Genomic DNA, 15,321 nt, shown 5'->3' with positions numbered 1-15,321 from the left:
CGGGATTCGAACCCAGGAGGCCTGGCTTTGTAATACGGTATGCTAGCCATGGAAGTCGGCTATATATTCTTGTTACACGCAAAATTATCGTATATATGCGTTGTATTTTTTCTGAGTTTAGTGAAAAGTACATTTGGATTACAATGATGTGGAGTACATCATGTAGATTTAAATACATGTTTTGATTAGCACGTTTGAAAAAATTCCTGATAATGTGACAAAGTTCTCCAATTTATTTTCAAGGCCGATGTTAAATAAATTAGAAACTCGTCATCTAAACTCACCAAGAGCCGCTACAGGAACCTGTGAACTACAAATTTCTTAAAATTTGGCAAAATTGTCTGGCAACCCCGAAGCAATAAAACTACCGGATGGGAAGACGATTGTATTGACACTTGTTGTTTCTTCGTTTTCCATGGAAAAGTGAAGCCTTTTCGGTAGTTGTGTGCTGTAGTTGTGCATTTGTCGCGATGAACAGTGTGGAGAAATTGTTGGTGCGAAGTTTTTCTACCAGAAGTCTAGAAGTCTGGATGAAAAAATAAACATAAAAAACCTAGTCCGAATTTGAATATAGAACAAGTGTCAAAGAAGGGAGGTCGTGAGTTCACTCTCAAATTTTGCGTTGAAGGACAGAAGGATGAATTTCAGTTAACAAGCATGTCTGAAGATTTCTGGTAAGTTTGAAGTTTTTACTAGGGATGGCCAAACGGATCCGGATCCGAAAAATCCGGATCCATTCGGATCCGGATCCGGATCCAAAAGTTACGGATCTGGATCCGGATCCGAAAATTCCGGATCCGGATCCGGATCTGAAAGTTTCGGATCTGGATCCGAAAGTTCCGGATCTGGATCCGGATCCGAGAGTTCCGGATCCGAGAGTTCCGGATCCGCGGATCCGGATCCGAAGGTTCCGGATCTGGATCCGGATCCGAGAGTTCCGGATCCGCGGATCCGGGTCTGAAAGTTTCGGATCTGGATCCGGATCCGAGAGTTCCGGATCCGGGTCTGAAAGTTTCGGATCCGGATCCGAATATCCGGATCCGGATCCGAGAGTTTCGTATCTCAATCCCATTATAATATTACCACACCTTAGTCCTACAAGAATTTTTTTCAAGTGTTGTTCCTAAAATACTTTGCTACGCATCGGCTAACACACTCGTGCACAAATGTCCGAAGTGATTTTGTAAATGCCATTGAAACGTTTATGTATTCATTCGAATGTATTGGAAATGAAAACACACATAAATGTGAGACATTCCATTCCAGGATGAAACCTTTAACACATATAACAAGATTGAAATGTTATACAAAAATTATACAATTGTTCTACAGTTACAGTTTTACAAATTAAAATAAAACATTATAATATATGCAGTGTTAAATAATTACAAAGTGTAAGACTAACAAGGGAGGTTATCTAAGTGTCCCCTCCGATTTCCATGAAACTTGGCAGTATAGTGGGGCCCAAAGGAAGAATTACGTGTTTTTTTGTTTCAGCTAAAAAACGGTTTTAGGGGGCAAAACCCCCTCAAATGTCAAGATGAGGACAAATTGAAGTGAGGATCTGACCCTGTGTCCCCCTCCGATTTCCATGATACTTGGCAGGTGTGTGTATAAACGGGCCCAAATGAAGAAATACGTGTTTTTTTTTTTTGTTTCAGCTAAAAATCTGTTTTAGGGGGCAAAACCCCCTCAAATGTCAAGATGAGGACAAATTGAAGTGAGGATCTGACCCCTGTGTCTTTCCGATTTCCATGAAACTTGGCAGGTGTATAGTGGGGCCCAATGGAAGAAATACGTGTTTTTTTGTTTCAGATAAAAAACGGTTTTAGGGGGCAAAACCCCCTCAAATGTCAAGATGAGGACAAATTGAAGTGAGGATCTGACCCCTGTGTCCCTCCCATTTCCATAAAACTTGGCAGGTGTATAGTGGGGCCCAATGGAAGAAATAAGTGTTTTTTTTGTTTCAGCTAAAAAACGGTTTTAGGGGGCAAAACCCCCTCAAATGTCAAGATGAGGACAAATTGAAGTGAGGATCGGACCCCTGTGTCCCCCTCCGATTTCCATGATACTTGGTAGGTGTGTGTATAAACGGGCCCAAATGAAGAAATACGTGTTTTTTTTGTTTCGGCTAAAAAACGATTTTAGGGGGCAACCCCCCCTCAAATGTCAATATGAGGACAAATTTAAGTGGGCATTTGATTTGTGTGTCCCCCTCCGATTTCCATGAAACTTGGCAGGTGTATAGTGGGGCCCGAAGGAAGAATTACGTGTTTTTTTGTTTGAGCTAAAAACTGTTTTAGGGGGCAAAATCCCCTCAAATGTCAAGATGAGGACAAATTGAAGTAAGGATCTGACCCCTGTGTTCCCCTCCGATTTTCATGAAACTTCGCAGGTGTATAGAGGGGCCCAAAGGAAGAAATACGTGTTTTTTTGTTTCGGCTAAAATACTGTTTTAGGGGGCAAAACCCGCCTCAAATGTCAAGATTAGGACAAATTGCCGTGGGAATCATCTGACCCCTGTGTCCCCCTCCGATTCCCATGAAATTTGACAGGTGTATAGAGAGGCCGTATGCCCCCTGTTTCTTCCTATGCCATATTTACGTGGTTTCGGGGACAGATCCCCACTTCAATTTCTCCTCATCTTGACATTTGAGGGGGGGGCCTCTACACACCTGCCAAGTTTCATGGAAATCGGAGGGGGAGACTTAGACCTCCCTAGTAAGTAAGTGTATTAATTAATTACAAATCGCGCACGCGAGCACACAAACTATATATATATATATATGTGTACGTATATTATATATATATGTATATTAGCAGGTAACAATATGTTATAAGCACATTCTTACTTTCCAAAGAAGCGCATGTGGGATGGCAAAACGGATCCGGATCCGAAAATTCCGGATCCGGATCCAAAAGTACCGGATCCGAAAATTCCGGATCCGGATCCAAAAGTACCGGATCCGGATCCGAAAGTACCTGATCCGGATCTGAAAGTACCGGACCGGAAAGTTTTGGATCCGGATCCGAAAATTCTGGATCCGGATCCGAAAGTTCTGAATCCGGATCCGAAAGTTCTGGATCCGGATCCGGATCTGAAAATTCCGGATCCGCAGATCCGGATCCGAAAAATTTTAGGATCCGGATCTTCGGATCCGCGAGGATCCGGATCTGGCCACCCCTAGTTTTTACTAGAGCTTCTGGTAACGCAGATATCACCTTTCCAGTGAGATATATATTTTGGTGCCCTATTTCACATATCAATTAGTCATGTTGGACAGGAGACATTTTCTGTGTAACTTTTTACTAGAAATTTCCCCAAAAATGCACGTAAATATTCTTCATTGTGCTTATCAAGTTGTGTAAAAATTAATATACCTTCTTCTGAATTTTCCCCTCTGTTAAACGACTAAATCTCTTAGAAATCTATTTCTTCTTCCATCTTCTTCGCATTACTGTTAAATAATTATTAATTTAAAACGTGTAAAACATGATATTCGGTAAACACGAAAGTATCAATTTCTTATCACGTTGGCTGTTATACGAAATTCATCATTTAAACTCACATTACTAGTAGAGCAAATTTGTCCCGGCCCCCGTGGCGGAGTGGTTAGCACATCGCGCTACAGCGCCAGGGGCCCCGTGTTAGAATCCCGGCCTGGGCATGGATTTTGTGAGTGTCCATTCATCAATTTCATCATGTCACTCATCCCCATCTTCGCAAATTAGCCAAATGTGGCACAAAAGGCGAAGTACGTAAAATAAAGCAAATTTGTGACCTTTCCACTTTGGATCACCACGAGCCGCCACTGGGTAAGTGTACAGTGGGATTCATGAGTATTACCGTGCAAATTGTCCATTACTAATTCGTTAATTTTTCTCATACATCCTATGTGTTTTTAAGCGATGGGTCAACAGATTGTTTTGAGTTTTATTTTAATTCTTGAAGATTGCGTCAAACAAAGTTCACGAACATGGTGATGGACAATTTACACAGCAATACGAATGGATCTCACTGTAGTACAACCCCGATAACAAGTGCAGACCATTGGTTGAAAGATGGACACAAAATGGCAGCAGCTGCAAGTCATTTTACATCACTGTCCCCAGCAATGCCCTCTCTTCTAAAATCTTAAGTCGTTGGTAGCTGCCATCTTAGATGGTCGCCATGTTTGCCGCCATTTTAAATTCCACAGACTATATCCCTGAGAACATTGCTATTCCTGTCGTGATAGATAAATGTTGATATTAATTCAACGATTGTGATATATTATAGAAGTCAGTGTTGAACGGTAACATTAACACATTAGTTACTAATTATACTTATAATTTCCATGTTATTAATTATAATACTACTAATTAAAATTATTATAATAGTTTTTATTTTTATTTGTACTTCTACCATTTACATAGTAATTATACCTTAATATTATAATTTTTAAAGTTTATTGTATAAAATTGCTGTATTTTCACGACTTTAGCAAATAGTATGCTTGTATATACTATACACGACGCCAGGGGGGCTCGGGTTCTAATCGGTGTTCTGAGTGTTCGTTCATCAAGTTCATTGTATCTCACTCATCCTCATCTTCGCAATTAGTTAAAATCATTGTATAGAAAGTTTTGACACTTCATAATACAGTAAATTCAGTTTATTTACCCCCCCCCCCCGAATCACTATATGCAGTAAGCCATATTACGTACGAATGAAGAACTTCATTGCACCTTTTTATGTTTACAGTTTTCGAATGCTGAGAATAAAGATATATATGTAAGATTTTATGTAAATCAACGTAATTCGCATTTTTTATTTGATAATCGAAACTGGAATGACAATGCCCTTATAATTGAAATTTATTTAGAATATTTCAATTGTTTTTATTTTATTTTACGTTAAACGTGACGGTAAATCGTCAAAAGACAATTCAAATGCTCTGTGTCCAATGCGTCATACTTTCGCTGGTGGCATTTAAAACTGCTAATGCTAAATATACCAAAAATATCCTCACAATATCAATAGTGATTGTTTGTATATATCAGACAATAACGTAGAGGGAATAATTGCATTCTCGGTTGACGAAATGAGGCAGATCTAATTTCAGTTAGCATACCTGAGTCGAAAAATAAAATGAAAACATTTTTACGGCACTAGGAATAATGAAAAAAAAATATTATTACAGTTGACTGTATAATTAACCCATTTAAGTTGATACCATTTATTTATTATTTTATTTTTTGCCAGTTTTAGGCTGCACATTTGACATGTTGATTTTAGTTTACAATCTATTTTGGCAGGAATGAAAATCTGAATTTTTGTCATGAAAATGATGAATATAGTTTAGGGGTTTTAAATTATTGATTGTAGAAGGGAAATTTACTCAGATATAAGAAGGCCCACCTCGATTTTTTTCAGAAACATTTGAAATGGGTGTTTTTCGAAATTTTTTGGCATGTGAATGCTGTTACTTATGGAGGCAAGATGTGGAAGATGTTCCATGTAGTAAGGGTATGATAATGAATGATCCATGTTTTTCACCATACAAATGCACAATTCTTTATGGTTAAGCAACCTTCAATACTACAAGGTTCATTCTCTCTTTATCTCTAATTTTTTTTTAGTATAATATGTCACATTATTAAGAAAAATAATATTATCGTCACATTACTTATGCAGTAACAGTTTGTTATATCAGAGACACATTTCTTCATTTTTACAGAATAAACTACTTACGGAAATGAGTTTCTCTAAGGTTTCCAATGTTCGTCGAGGTATTTTCTTTCATCATGGAATCTATTTGACAGGGAAATCATGTATTTTTCAAGAGAAATATCTCACCAACACACGTGAACAGGATGCTGCATACGTTTGATGACGTAACCCCCTGTCAGTGTTTCCAACCCCCTTATTTTTAACTATGCTTGCCTAACCTAACCTTATCAGAAATGGTTTGTTGGGCTATCCGTAAATGGTTCATGGGGCTATCCCTCGGCTACCCGTGCATAATGTACAATTTGCACACGTGACGAACACGATAGTAGGTATTTTTCGGTGAAGAAGGTTGGAAACACTGCATACCTACAACACTAGTCAACCTGTGCCCGCCATATCGTATGTTTCGGAAGCGAAAATACGAATTAGAAAAACAACTACTCTCTATGTGAAAAATTGTGTTTGTTTTCGTGTAAAAAGCATACTGGCACTTGAACTATGTTCCGCAATACACAATTGGAAAGTACGAATCATGCAAGACACAAAATATCAGATTTTAATGTGTCCCCAATATAAGGAACTGTTACCACTTATGCTACTCTGGCACCATATTTATGTAGCCGTAATCAAACAAACATACTGAACACCTAGGCCTGACTTCCATATGTTGACTAGTTTTCGTAAGGTGGTCACGTAAATGAGGGAAACATTTAACAATTTGTAAATGGGGGGGGGGGGGAATTGTTTGAAGTTTGTGAAACATTCAACTGTAGTTTTTAAATTGTGGGTAGCAGTAATTCTGGCTACTTGTCAACATGTTTTTGATATATAGGCCACAGTGATTGTGAGTGAATGGAATGAGTGAGACGGCAGAAGTGGTGGAAATACATTCTAGATCCTCTGGGAAGGGACGATCACCTATGTATAAATAGCTGCATGTAAAGAAAAAGAGAGAATTGCAAAATTACTATGGCAATCCATCCCATTAAAACATTAAAAAATTGTGTATACATGTAAAGAAGAAGAAGTAGTGGTGAAGTACTAATGCAACTCAACTTTCTTTCTGTTTTTGTCATTTCTGTTGCTATTCTAACTCTTAAGTTAATCGCTACAATGAGGATAAGTCTTTAATATATCTCGCCTTTGACCATGGTTCGAACCTAACACCTCTGGTTTCATAGCACGTTACACTGACTGCTCCACAATGGCCAGAAAACTATTTTGTTGGTGTTCAAGTACAATACTAGGTAAAAGTTGGGAGCAAATACAGAATACCAGAAGTATCTTCAATTGCTTTCAAAGTCGGCATAGTCACTAATTTTGACCTCGTAGTCACAAATCTGCAGTTAAAATTTGGCGGTCACGTCTAGAAATTGCGAAATAAGTCGAAAAAAGTGGGTCCATGAACGGAGTAAACACCATTAATTTATGAAGAAAACAACTATATTTTGCAATGATTAGCATTTCAAAACTATGTTTAAGATCAATCTTAATTTTTACTATGCTTGCCTAACCTAACCTAACCTTACGTGAATGGTTCGTGGGGTAAACATATTTTTCAACTTTACGCAAGACGCCATTTTCTCACATGCGAGAAACATGGTTTCCATGTTATTGACAAGCTTATTTCGCAATTTCTAGACGTGACCACCAATTTTTAACTGCAGATTCGTGATTACGAGGCCGAATTTGAAAGTAATCGGAGATACTTCCGGTATTCTTAATATATACCAAGAGTTGAACTACACTGTTTTGTGCCCCCTTTACTGCTACAACCTATCAGCCAAAAAGTTCAAAATGCTGGTATCAGCTTTATTTAACACGTAGGTTTGTTTTGTTCTTGAAAGTGCATGTTTTATGTCAGGGCTGGTTAACCTGCAATATTTGTGAGGAAGCACTCTTACATACACATGTGGACTGCAGCAATTATCAAAATTGATTTCGTATTTACTTAATCATTTTCCACCACTCTCTGTGGTGGAGTGGCTAGCACTGCATACTAGGACAACAGGAGTTCCTGGTTTGAATCCTGGCCTGGGCATGGATATTCTTTGTGAGTTTCGCTTCATCCATTTCATCATAACATCACTCATCCTCATCTTCACGATTAGCCAAAGTGGTAGAAAAGAGAATGAAATAAAAACCAAATCATTCATTCATTTTCCAAGAGTGTGACATAATTTCAATACAATGTCTTAATGAACATTTAACACCATTTATTAGAATGATAAAACATGATTAGAAAAGAAGCAAAATTCAAGGAATTAGTTTTGGTAACACAAGTGTGCACCTTATTATCCTAGAGGTCAAGTGTTCACAGTTTAACTATGTATTGTACTTATTAACCCGTAAGCAGTCGCGTGGGTCATCGTGACCTGCACCTAACTTTTGTTTCTTTACCAAACCGTTAGAAGCAGTAGCTTCTTATCTCCTTCCGCCCTCCACAGTCCAACAGGCGATATTCGGTTTGTGTTCACATGTCTGCAGGAAAGGTTGTACATGGGTTGCTGTGACCATTTATGTTTGTGCGAATATACAGTGTGGAACACATGGAAATAAAATAATTATCACCTATTTCATACAAAAGTGTACTATATTTCTTTCCTTATTATATTACTAATCAAAAACAACTGATTCTTTGTTTTTCGGTAATTGTCTGTTATATTCGGAGACACATTTCTATCGAATATTTTCAGTTTTAAATGTTTCGTACTTACCAATTGTGTATTGCGGAACATAGTTGAAGGTGCCATTATGCTTTTTACACGAAAATAACTTCGAATTTTCACATTACGAGTAATTCTTTTGGGTCCTTTCTTCCGTTGCGGAACATACAATATGACGTGCATGGCTGTGGATCATCGCACGTCGTGCTTGTGTTTTGTCGATTTGGAGTGGGGTATGCAGTGTTTCAACCTTCTTAACTGAAAAATACCTACTTTCGTGTTCATTATGTCATCACAAACAATTGACGGATAGCCCCAAAAACCATTCCCGATAGCCCGAAAAACCATTCACGATAGCCCCCCAAACCATTGACGGATAGCCCCAAAAACCATTCACGATAGCCCCACGAACCATTTCCGGCAAGGTTGGGTTAGGTTAGGTAAGCATAGTTAAAAAAATAAACAATAAAATTCTGGTAAAAAAAAAGGCACGTTTGGAAACACTGGCGAGACCGCATGACTTTCGATGCTCGCGCCATCTGCAGGTACGTAATGTAAACAACGACATAATGTTGTCGCTTTGCACAAAATGCAAGTTTATTATATCAAAAGTGCTTATTTCTTGTTGTGCAGCAATCTACGGTGAGAAAATACCTCCAAGAACTTCCAAAACGCTACAGAAACTCATTTCCGTAAGTAGTTTCTTCTGTAAAAATGAAGAAATGTGTCTCCGATATAACAGACATTTACCGTTTTTTCCTAAAAGATATACTTATTATTTGAGGCACATGCAGAAATGGTGCATTTATTCAACATTACAAATATTACTAAGAACACAAAAATGTTAGTATCAATAAATACGTACATTTATTTATTTGCCTAACGATGTAAAATAAATAACAGAAGGACAAAACACAAAAAGAATCTTTACATATTGAAAAGAAGAAAGTTGAAATTTGCGGGTCACAGTGACCCTCCGAGACCTCATTAAATTGTGAAATGGGCGAGACCTCTCCCGGGTTAATAAGTTTTTTAAATTTCATATTGTAAAGATTGAACATATTGATATCACCTTGTGTGAGCATATCAGTGTACGTGTCTAGCCAATAGCAATTTTACTATTTATAGTGATATTATAGTGAATTTGATCAGTATAAATGTTACTTTATTTTTCAGCAATGACAAGTAGAACACGGAATAGAAGGTTACCAGCAAAGCTCTTGGATTTCCACTTGGATGAAGACTTGCTGTCAACGTACAAGGAACGAAATGTTGTTTCGAGCCCTAACAACAAAAGTAAGTTCTTTGGATTTGACTAACATTTTTATTATTATTTGTCATTATTTCTCTTGAAGTTTACGGTTACAACACACAAACACAATTTTTGATGTAACATTTCTCGAGAGGACACACGTTTCCTTTACGCAGAACTCTTAAGGATGTAAATATAAAATTTTTAACCAGTCTCCCTCCAGCGATATTGTGACTCAAATTTTGAAAAAAATTAAAATAAACATTTTTAGAAAGAGACCAGTAACAGACTTCAAATATTTTCTGCTCAAACTTTGGATGTACATCTTTCCCATAAAAAATTATAGCTTTTATGTTACGGTACTTCCCTGCTAAAAATAAAAGTCCAAGACGTTGATTTTTGTTGTAAATCGAACATAAGTTCTGGCCTAAAATTTCAACCATTTACATTAGAGATGATAAAATAAAAAGGTACAGGGCATAAAATGTAGCTTGAAATGTAATGAATACAGTATTTTTTTCCCTCCAGCTTTCTATTGTTTTTTTTAGTCGAGTTATTAAATTATTGCAACTGTCTGCAAAGGCCAAAAATGCCAGAAGCCATGAAACAAAAATTGCTGCCATTTTTAAATGGAGTCAAGTAAAGAAATAATACCCATTTTGAATTAGCATTCCATAGGGGTCACAGCAACAAAAGAATGATTGTTGTTTTTTTTTAATTGATCAAGGGACCATTTCCAGACCATTTGGTATGGATTGACACCAACATGAAATTTAATAGTGGCAACACTGCTGTATGTACGCAATTGAACGGAACCACTGCTTCTCACTTATACCACATGCTAATTAGATACCTAAGCTTCCTCCCAGTAAAGGGACACTTCCTTCCAACACCAGGCACATGCGAGTGATGGGAGGAAGAGAGTGTCATTGAAGTTGGCGGTCTAAAGTTGTGTAGTCAGATTCAGAACTCCACTGATGTGAAAGTCTGGTGATTCTTGCTGTACCTCCGGGACAGACTCAATGCGCAGTATTACCAGATACAAGTTCATTTTATTAACTTGTTACTGTTCATTTTTGGAACATGACCTGCGTTGCAAAAGAAGAGGGGATACTTTCTGCTGAATCCTCCCATCATTTGGCAGGACAATGCTCGGGCACATGTAGCGCAACCTGTGGCTGATTTGTTAGCTCGATGGGGCTGGCAGTAGCTCTACCAGCGACTGTGACTGTGATTTGATCCCTAAGATGAAGCTTCCAAACTGTCCCAGAGATTCTTCAGGCAATAGACTGCTCCATTCGAACCATCAACAGAACAGGTGCTGCTACAGAAATACTACGACTTCCACATCGCTGGCAACGGTTGTACACAATGCTGGTGACTACATTGAAGTGCTGTAAAAGTTTCACAGAGGTATCTCTTTCGTATAGTTGCCACTATTAAATTTCCAACCAACGTACAAATAAAGTATTGCTGTAACATATACCAATACCAGCAACACTATCTCAGTAAGGTATAAAATTTAAGTTCCATGTGAAAGACTTAAATTTTTCATAAAGATAGTAACAAAATTTCACAATTTGGTGCTAAGTTACAGATCAGTATAATTATTGACAACAGCCACTCTTTTTTCCTTATAATTTTAAAAAAGAGTAGGATATATATGTGTTACTACCAAAACAGTTCTGTTCTTTTTGTTCCTAGGTGGAGGTAAAAGGATAGTGAGTAATGACAAATCATCTGAAGGAAGATCATCTGAAGGGGGAATCAAAGTAAAAGAGCTGCGCGTGTTGCTGAAGAAAGCTGATGTTTCTGAAGCACTACGTAAGTAATTTTCATTTATTTACAGATTAACATTCGGCGTGTTAGTGTTCGGTTTCTTAAAAGCTCCTTAGCAGTAAAGTGGAGTCGCTTATTTCCAATTTACTGAGTCACATCTGACTCCAAACGGAGATCTTAAATGTCACAATGTTTTTGAAGTTACTTTCCTCTGACACGATGCCCTTCTCTCGTGGCACTACAGCCTATGAGGGCCAGGGCCTACGTGCCGGCCTCACTCCCACCTGCCGAGGTTGAAGATCATCCTGTCATTTACGAGGTGACATGAGGTCAGCACAATGAACCCGTCTCAATCGTTGTAGATTCTCATGACCGGGTTATGCTACTCATTTGTAGCTCCCCGATTCCCTCACGATGGTGGGTGGTCACCGTTCCCATACACAGGCCGAAATCTCAGGAGAAAAGTTGTTACAATTCTCTTAGGATACTCAAACCTGCATACGTCCTGTAGCCGGAACTCAGAGCATAACGTCTTACACCACACGGCCATGGTGCAGGAGATCATTAAACTAAGATATTTAATATTTTTGGGGCCTCGCCGATGGCGCAGTGGTAGCGTCATCACCTTGTAATCAAGGGGTCCTGGGTTCGATTCTCGGTGGAGGCACATAGTGGTTCGGAACCCACTTTAAACTGTAGGTCCAGTCCCGATCAGCCTTACTGTGCATAAAGTGGACTTAAAGCACCAAATCAATCAATCTAATATTTCTGGTTAATTCCGTGCCAAATCAGGCAGGTGTTGACCCTTGAACTCTTGGTTCTTGACTATATTTTAGTGAGCAAGTGTGGATAATCTTTTTATGAAACCCCCTACAAGCTTTTAGGAATTTAAAAAAAATGCATATTTGCAAAACACTGAATTTTAAAATGCATATATCTTGCAAACAAATCAAACATGCAAGGTGATTTGGAAGATAAAGAGGCAATAATGCACATTACCTCATCAAATGAGTATTTCAAACACTTTTCTACCAAATCTTTAATATGTTCAAAGTTTAAAGTTGAATAGCACTTTCCCCCCTCCCCCAAATCAGTTTTATTCATTTTTGGTTATTTTGATTTTCCATATTTTTTTCTGCATCCTGTTGAAATGTGGTGTGGGTGTTATTCCATGTGAGAGAAAAATGTATTTTGAAATTTTTTATGCAGTAACCTTGATGTTTTGCAATTGTTAGTACTGTGCCTTGTGCTATATGCAGCCAATTATTCTGAAATGAAGTCTTGTGTAGGATAACAATTTGCAATCACTTCTGATTGAATACCCATTTTAACCTGTAACTGTTTCCAGAGAAACTTCAGGAACAATGATATTATATTTGAATGCCAGTCTTATTTCCGTAAATTCTATAGTGATTTATCACTCTCCCAAAAAGCTCAATTTCCTTCACAACCCTGTAACCACACCTCAATTTTTTTCATTGTCCCCTCACCGTAGAATTATTTATGGTCAGTGTGCCCGAGATGTACCATTCCTTCCTTCTAGAAACGTTACCTCACCCTAGAATTCTGAATTAACAAATGCCTGTTCATTCTAGGTTTTGCATAAATTCTCAGGATGCAACATGGATAGAAAATATAGGAATTTTCATTTTGTGTGGTGTTCACTGTTTCCTCCCCCCCCCCCACACACACACATATGAGGGGTACCCAAAAAAATCTGGAATAGCACTGCGCTGGACGGAGTTTCCGTAGGCAAGCATCGAGCAACTCGTTGTGACTTCAGTGGCTTCGCCGGAGAAGGTTGTCTCTGGTCATGGTGATTTTTTCATAAAAGCAGTTTCGCTCGCACCTCGTTTTTTGTGACGGCCGATGTAAGAGAACAGTGTGCGGCTGTGAAATGTTGTTTCCTGCTCGCAAAAATGCCGCAGAAACTGTTGTGATTGAACACAGCTTACAAGGACAGCGCTATGGGGAAAACTTAAGTGTACGAGTGGTTTTCTCGCTTCATAAAAGGTGGCATGTTGATTGATGACTAACCTCATTCTGGACGTCCGTCAACTTCCAGAACGGACAAAAATGTTGACAAAATTCGTAAACTTGTGCTCGAAAACCGATGACGGACCATTGAAGAGCTGGGGATGTTATTTGGATTATCTTGGAGCTCGGTTCAGCGAATTTTAACAAGATTTGGGAATGAGAAGGGTCGCTGCAAAATTTGTGCCTTGGAATCTGAGTGACCAGCAAAAAGAATGTCGAGTGGAAACATTCCGTGCTTTGAAACAAGAGCTCCGAAGTGACCCAGACTTTTTTCCAAGGTCATTACTGGTGACGAGACATGGTGCTATTGTTACGACCCCCGAAATCAAACATCAATCAAGCCAGTGGAAGATGCCATCATCACCACTCCCCAAGAAAGCTCATCAAGTGAAATCAAACATCAAGACAATGCTCATTTGTTTTCTTCATGTGAGGGGGATAGTACATTCAGAATTCATTCCACCACATCAGACTGTTAATCAAGCTTTCTGTTTAGAGGTTCTGAAAAGATTGCATAACAGTGTGCGACAAAAAAGGCCTGATTTGTGGCAGACTGCGGACTGGTGTTTCCACCACGACAATGCACCTGCACACACAGCCATCTCAGTGCTCAAGTTTTTTGGCTAAAAACAGCATGACTCTCTTGCCCCATGCCCCTTACTCACCTGACCTCGCTCCGTGCGACTTTTTTTGTTTCCCCGAATGAAGAGGGATATGAAGAGACAGCGATTTGACGACGTAGAAGAGGTGAAGAAAATAAAACGAGGAAGGAGCTGTCAGTCATCACAACAGATGAGTTTAAAAAATGTTTCCAAGAATGGAATCGCAGATTGGACAAAGGTATTAAGTGTCATGGAGAGTACTTTGAAGTTGATATGGTTGTTTGTAAAAAAAAACTAAAAAAACGACCATGGCTTTAAAAAAATCCATTTTTTTTGTACACCCTCATACATACGAGGCTTGTCCGGAAAGTAAAGATACAAACCAAAAATACGATTTAAAAGAAATGTATTGCTTGCAACTAAAGTTACACTTGATACACTGATACAGAGGCTATTTCTCAACATAAGTGCCACCATTGTCCAAACATTTGTTCAGACGCGGAAAAAGTTTTTGTATCCCTGAATCGTAGAAATCCGCCGCCTGCATCTGGAACCAAGTTGTGACTTCTTCCCTGACTTCATCGTCGTCGGCAAAGTGTTTTCCACCAAGATTTTTCTTCACGTCCAGGAACAGGTGGTAATCGCTGGGTGCAAGGTTGGGGCGGTATGGCGGATGGTGAAGGACCTCCCATTGAAACTGTGCAAGCAGATCCTTGGTGACATTCTCTGCATGGGGGCAGTCGTTGTCATGAATAAAGCAAATTCCACTTCACAACATGCCTCCGTTTGTTTTGAATTGCACGTCGAAGATGTTTCAAAGTCTGGCAGTAGGTTTCAGCATTAATCGTTCTTCCAGGCGGCATGAATTCCACCAGCAGGATGCCGTGGCGATCCCAGAAAATTGTTGCCATCAGCTTGCAGGTTGAAATTGCTTTTTGAATTTTTTGCCCTTTTGGAGAATGGGTATGGCGCCACTGCAGTGACTGCTGCTTGGTTTCAGGTGTATGGTGGAACACCCATCTTTCATCACCTGTCACAATGGAGTACAGGAATGCATCTCCCTCTTCTGCGTAGCGAGTAAGAAAGTCCAGTGCATATCCCAGTCGTTTATTTTTGTGTTCGTCACTCATGTTTTGGGACCCAGCGTGCACACAACTTTCTGTACTCTAACCCACTCACAACTTCATGAATAGTGGTTTTCAAACTGTCAGGAAACATCACACACAATTCTCGAATTGTCACCCGCCTATTTGCACGCACGTCTGCTTCAAT

General features: G+C 39.0%; 1 protein-coding gene across 4 annotated transcripts in view; it reads left to right on the top strand.

The window, feature by feature from the left end:
- The first annotated feature begins 4,169 nt into the window (after nucleotides 1-4,169).
- The window catches only part of LOC145981853 (uncharacterized), a 79,587-nt gene continuing 68,435 nt past the window's right edge, over nucleotides 4,170-15,321 (top strand). Inside the window, exons 1-3 of one of the 4 annotated variants that reach the window (XM_083115304.1) lie at nucleotides 4,170-4,295; nucleotides 9,556-9,675; nucleotides 11,336-11,455. In XM_083115304.1, the coding sequence (XP_082971430.1) occupies nucleotides 9,558-9,675; nucleotides 11,336-11,455 (238 nt within the window). In that variant the 5' untranslated portion in view covers nucleotides 4,170-4,295; nucleotides 9,556-9,557. The other 3 variants (XM_083115303.1, XM_083115301.1, XM_083115302.1) reach the window with 3 other exon arrangements.

This window comes from Lepisma saccharinum, chromosome 30 (assembly GCF_977018435.1).
Source record: "Lepisma saccharinum chromosome 30, izLepSacc3.1, whole genome shotgun sequence".
Classification (NCBI taxonomy): Eukaryota; Metazoa; Arthropoda; class Insecta; order Zygentoma; family Lepismatidae; genus Lepisma; species Lepisma saccharinum.
The sequence above is the reverse complement of the archived record's forward strand: the minus strand, read 5'-3'. Positions and strand labels throughout refer to the sequence as shown.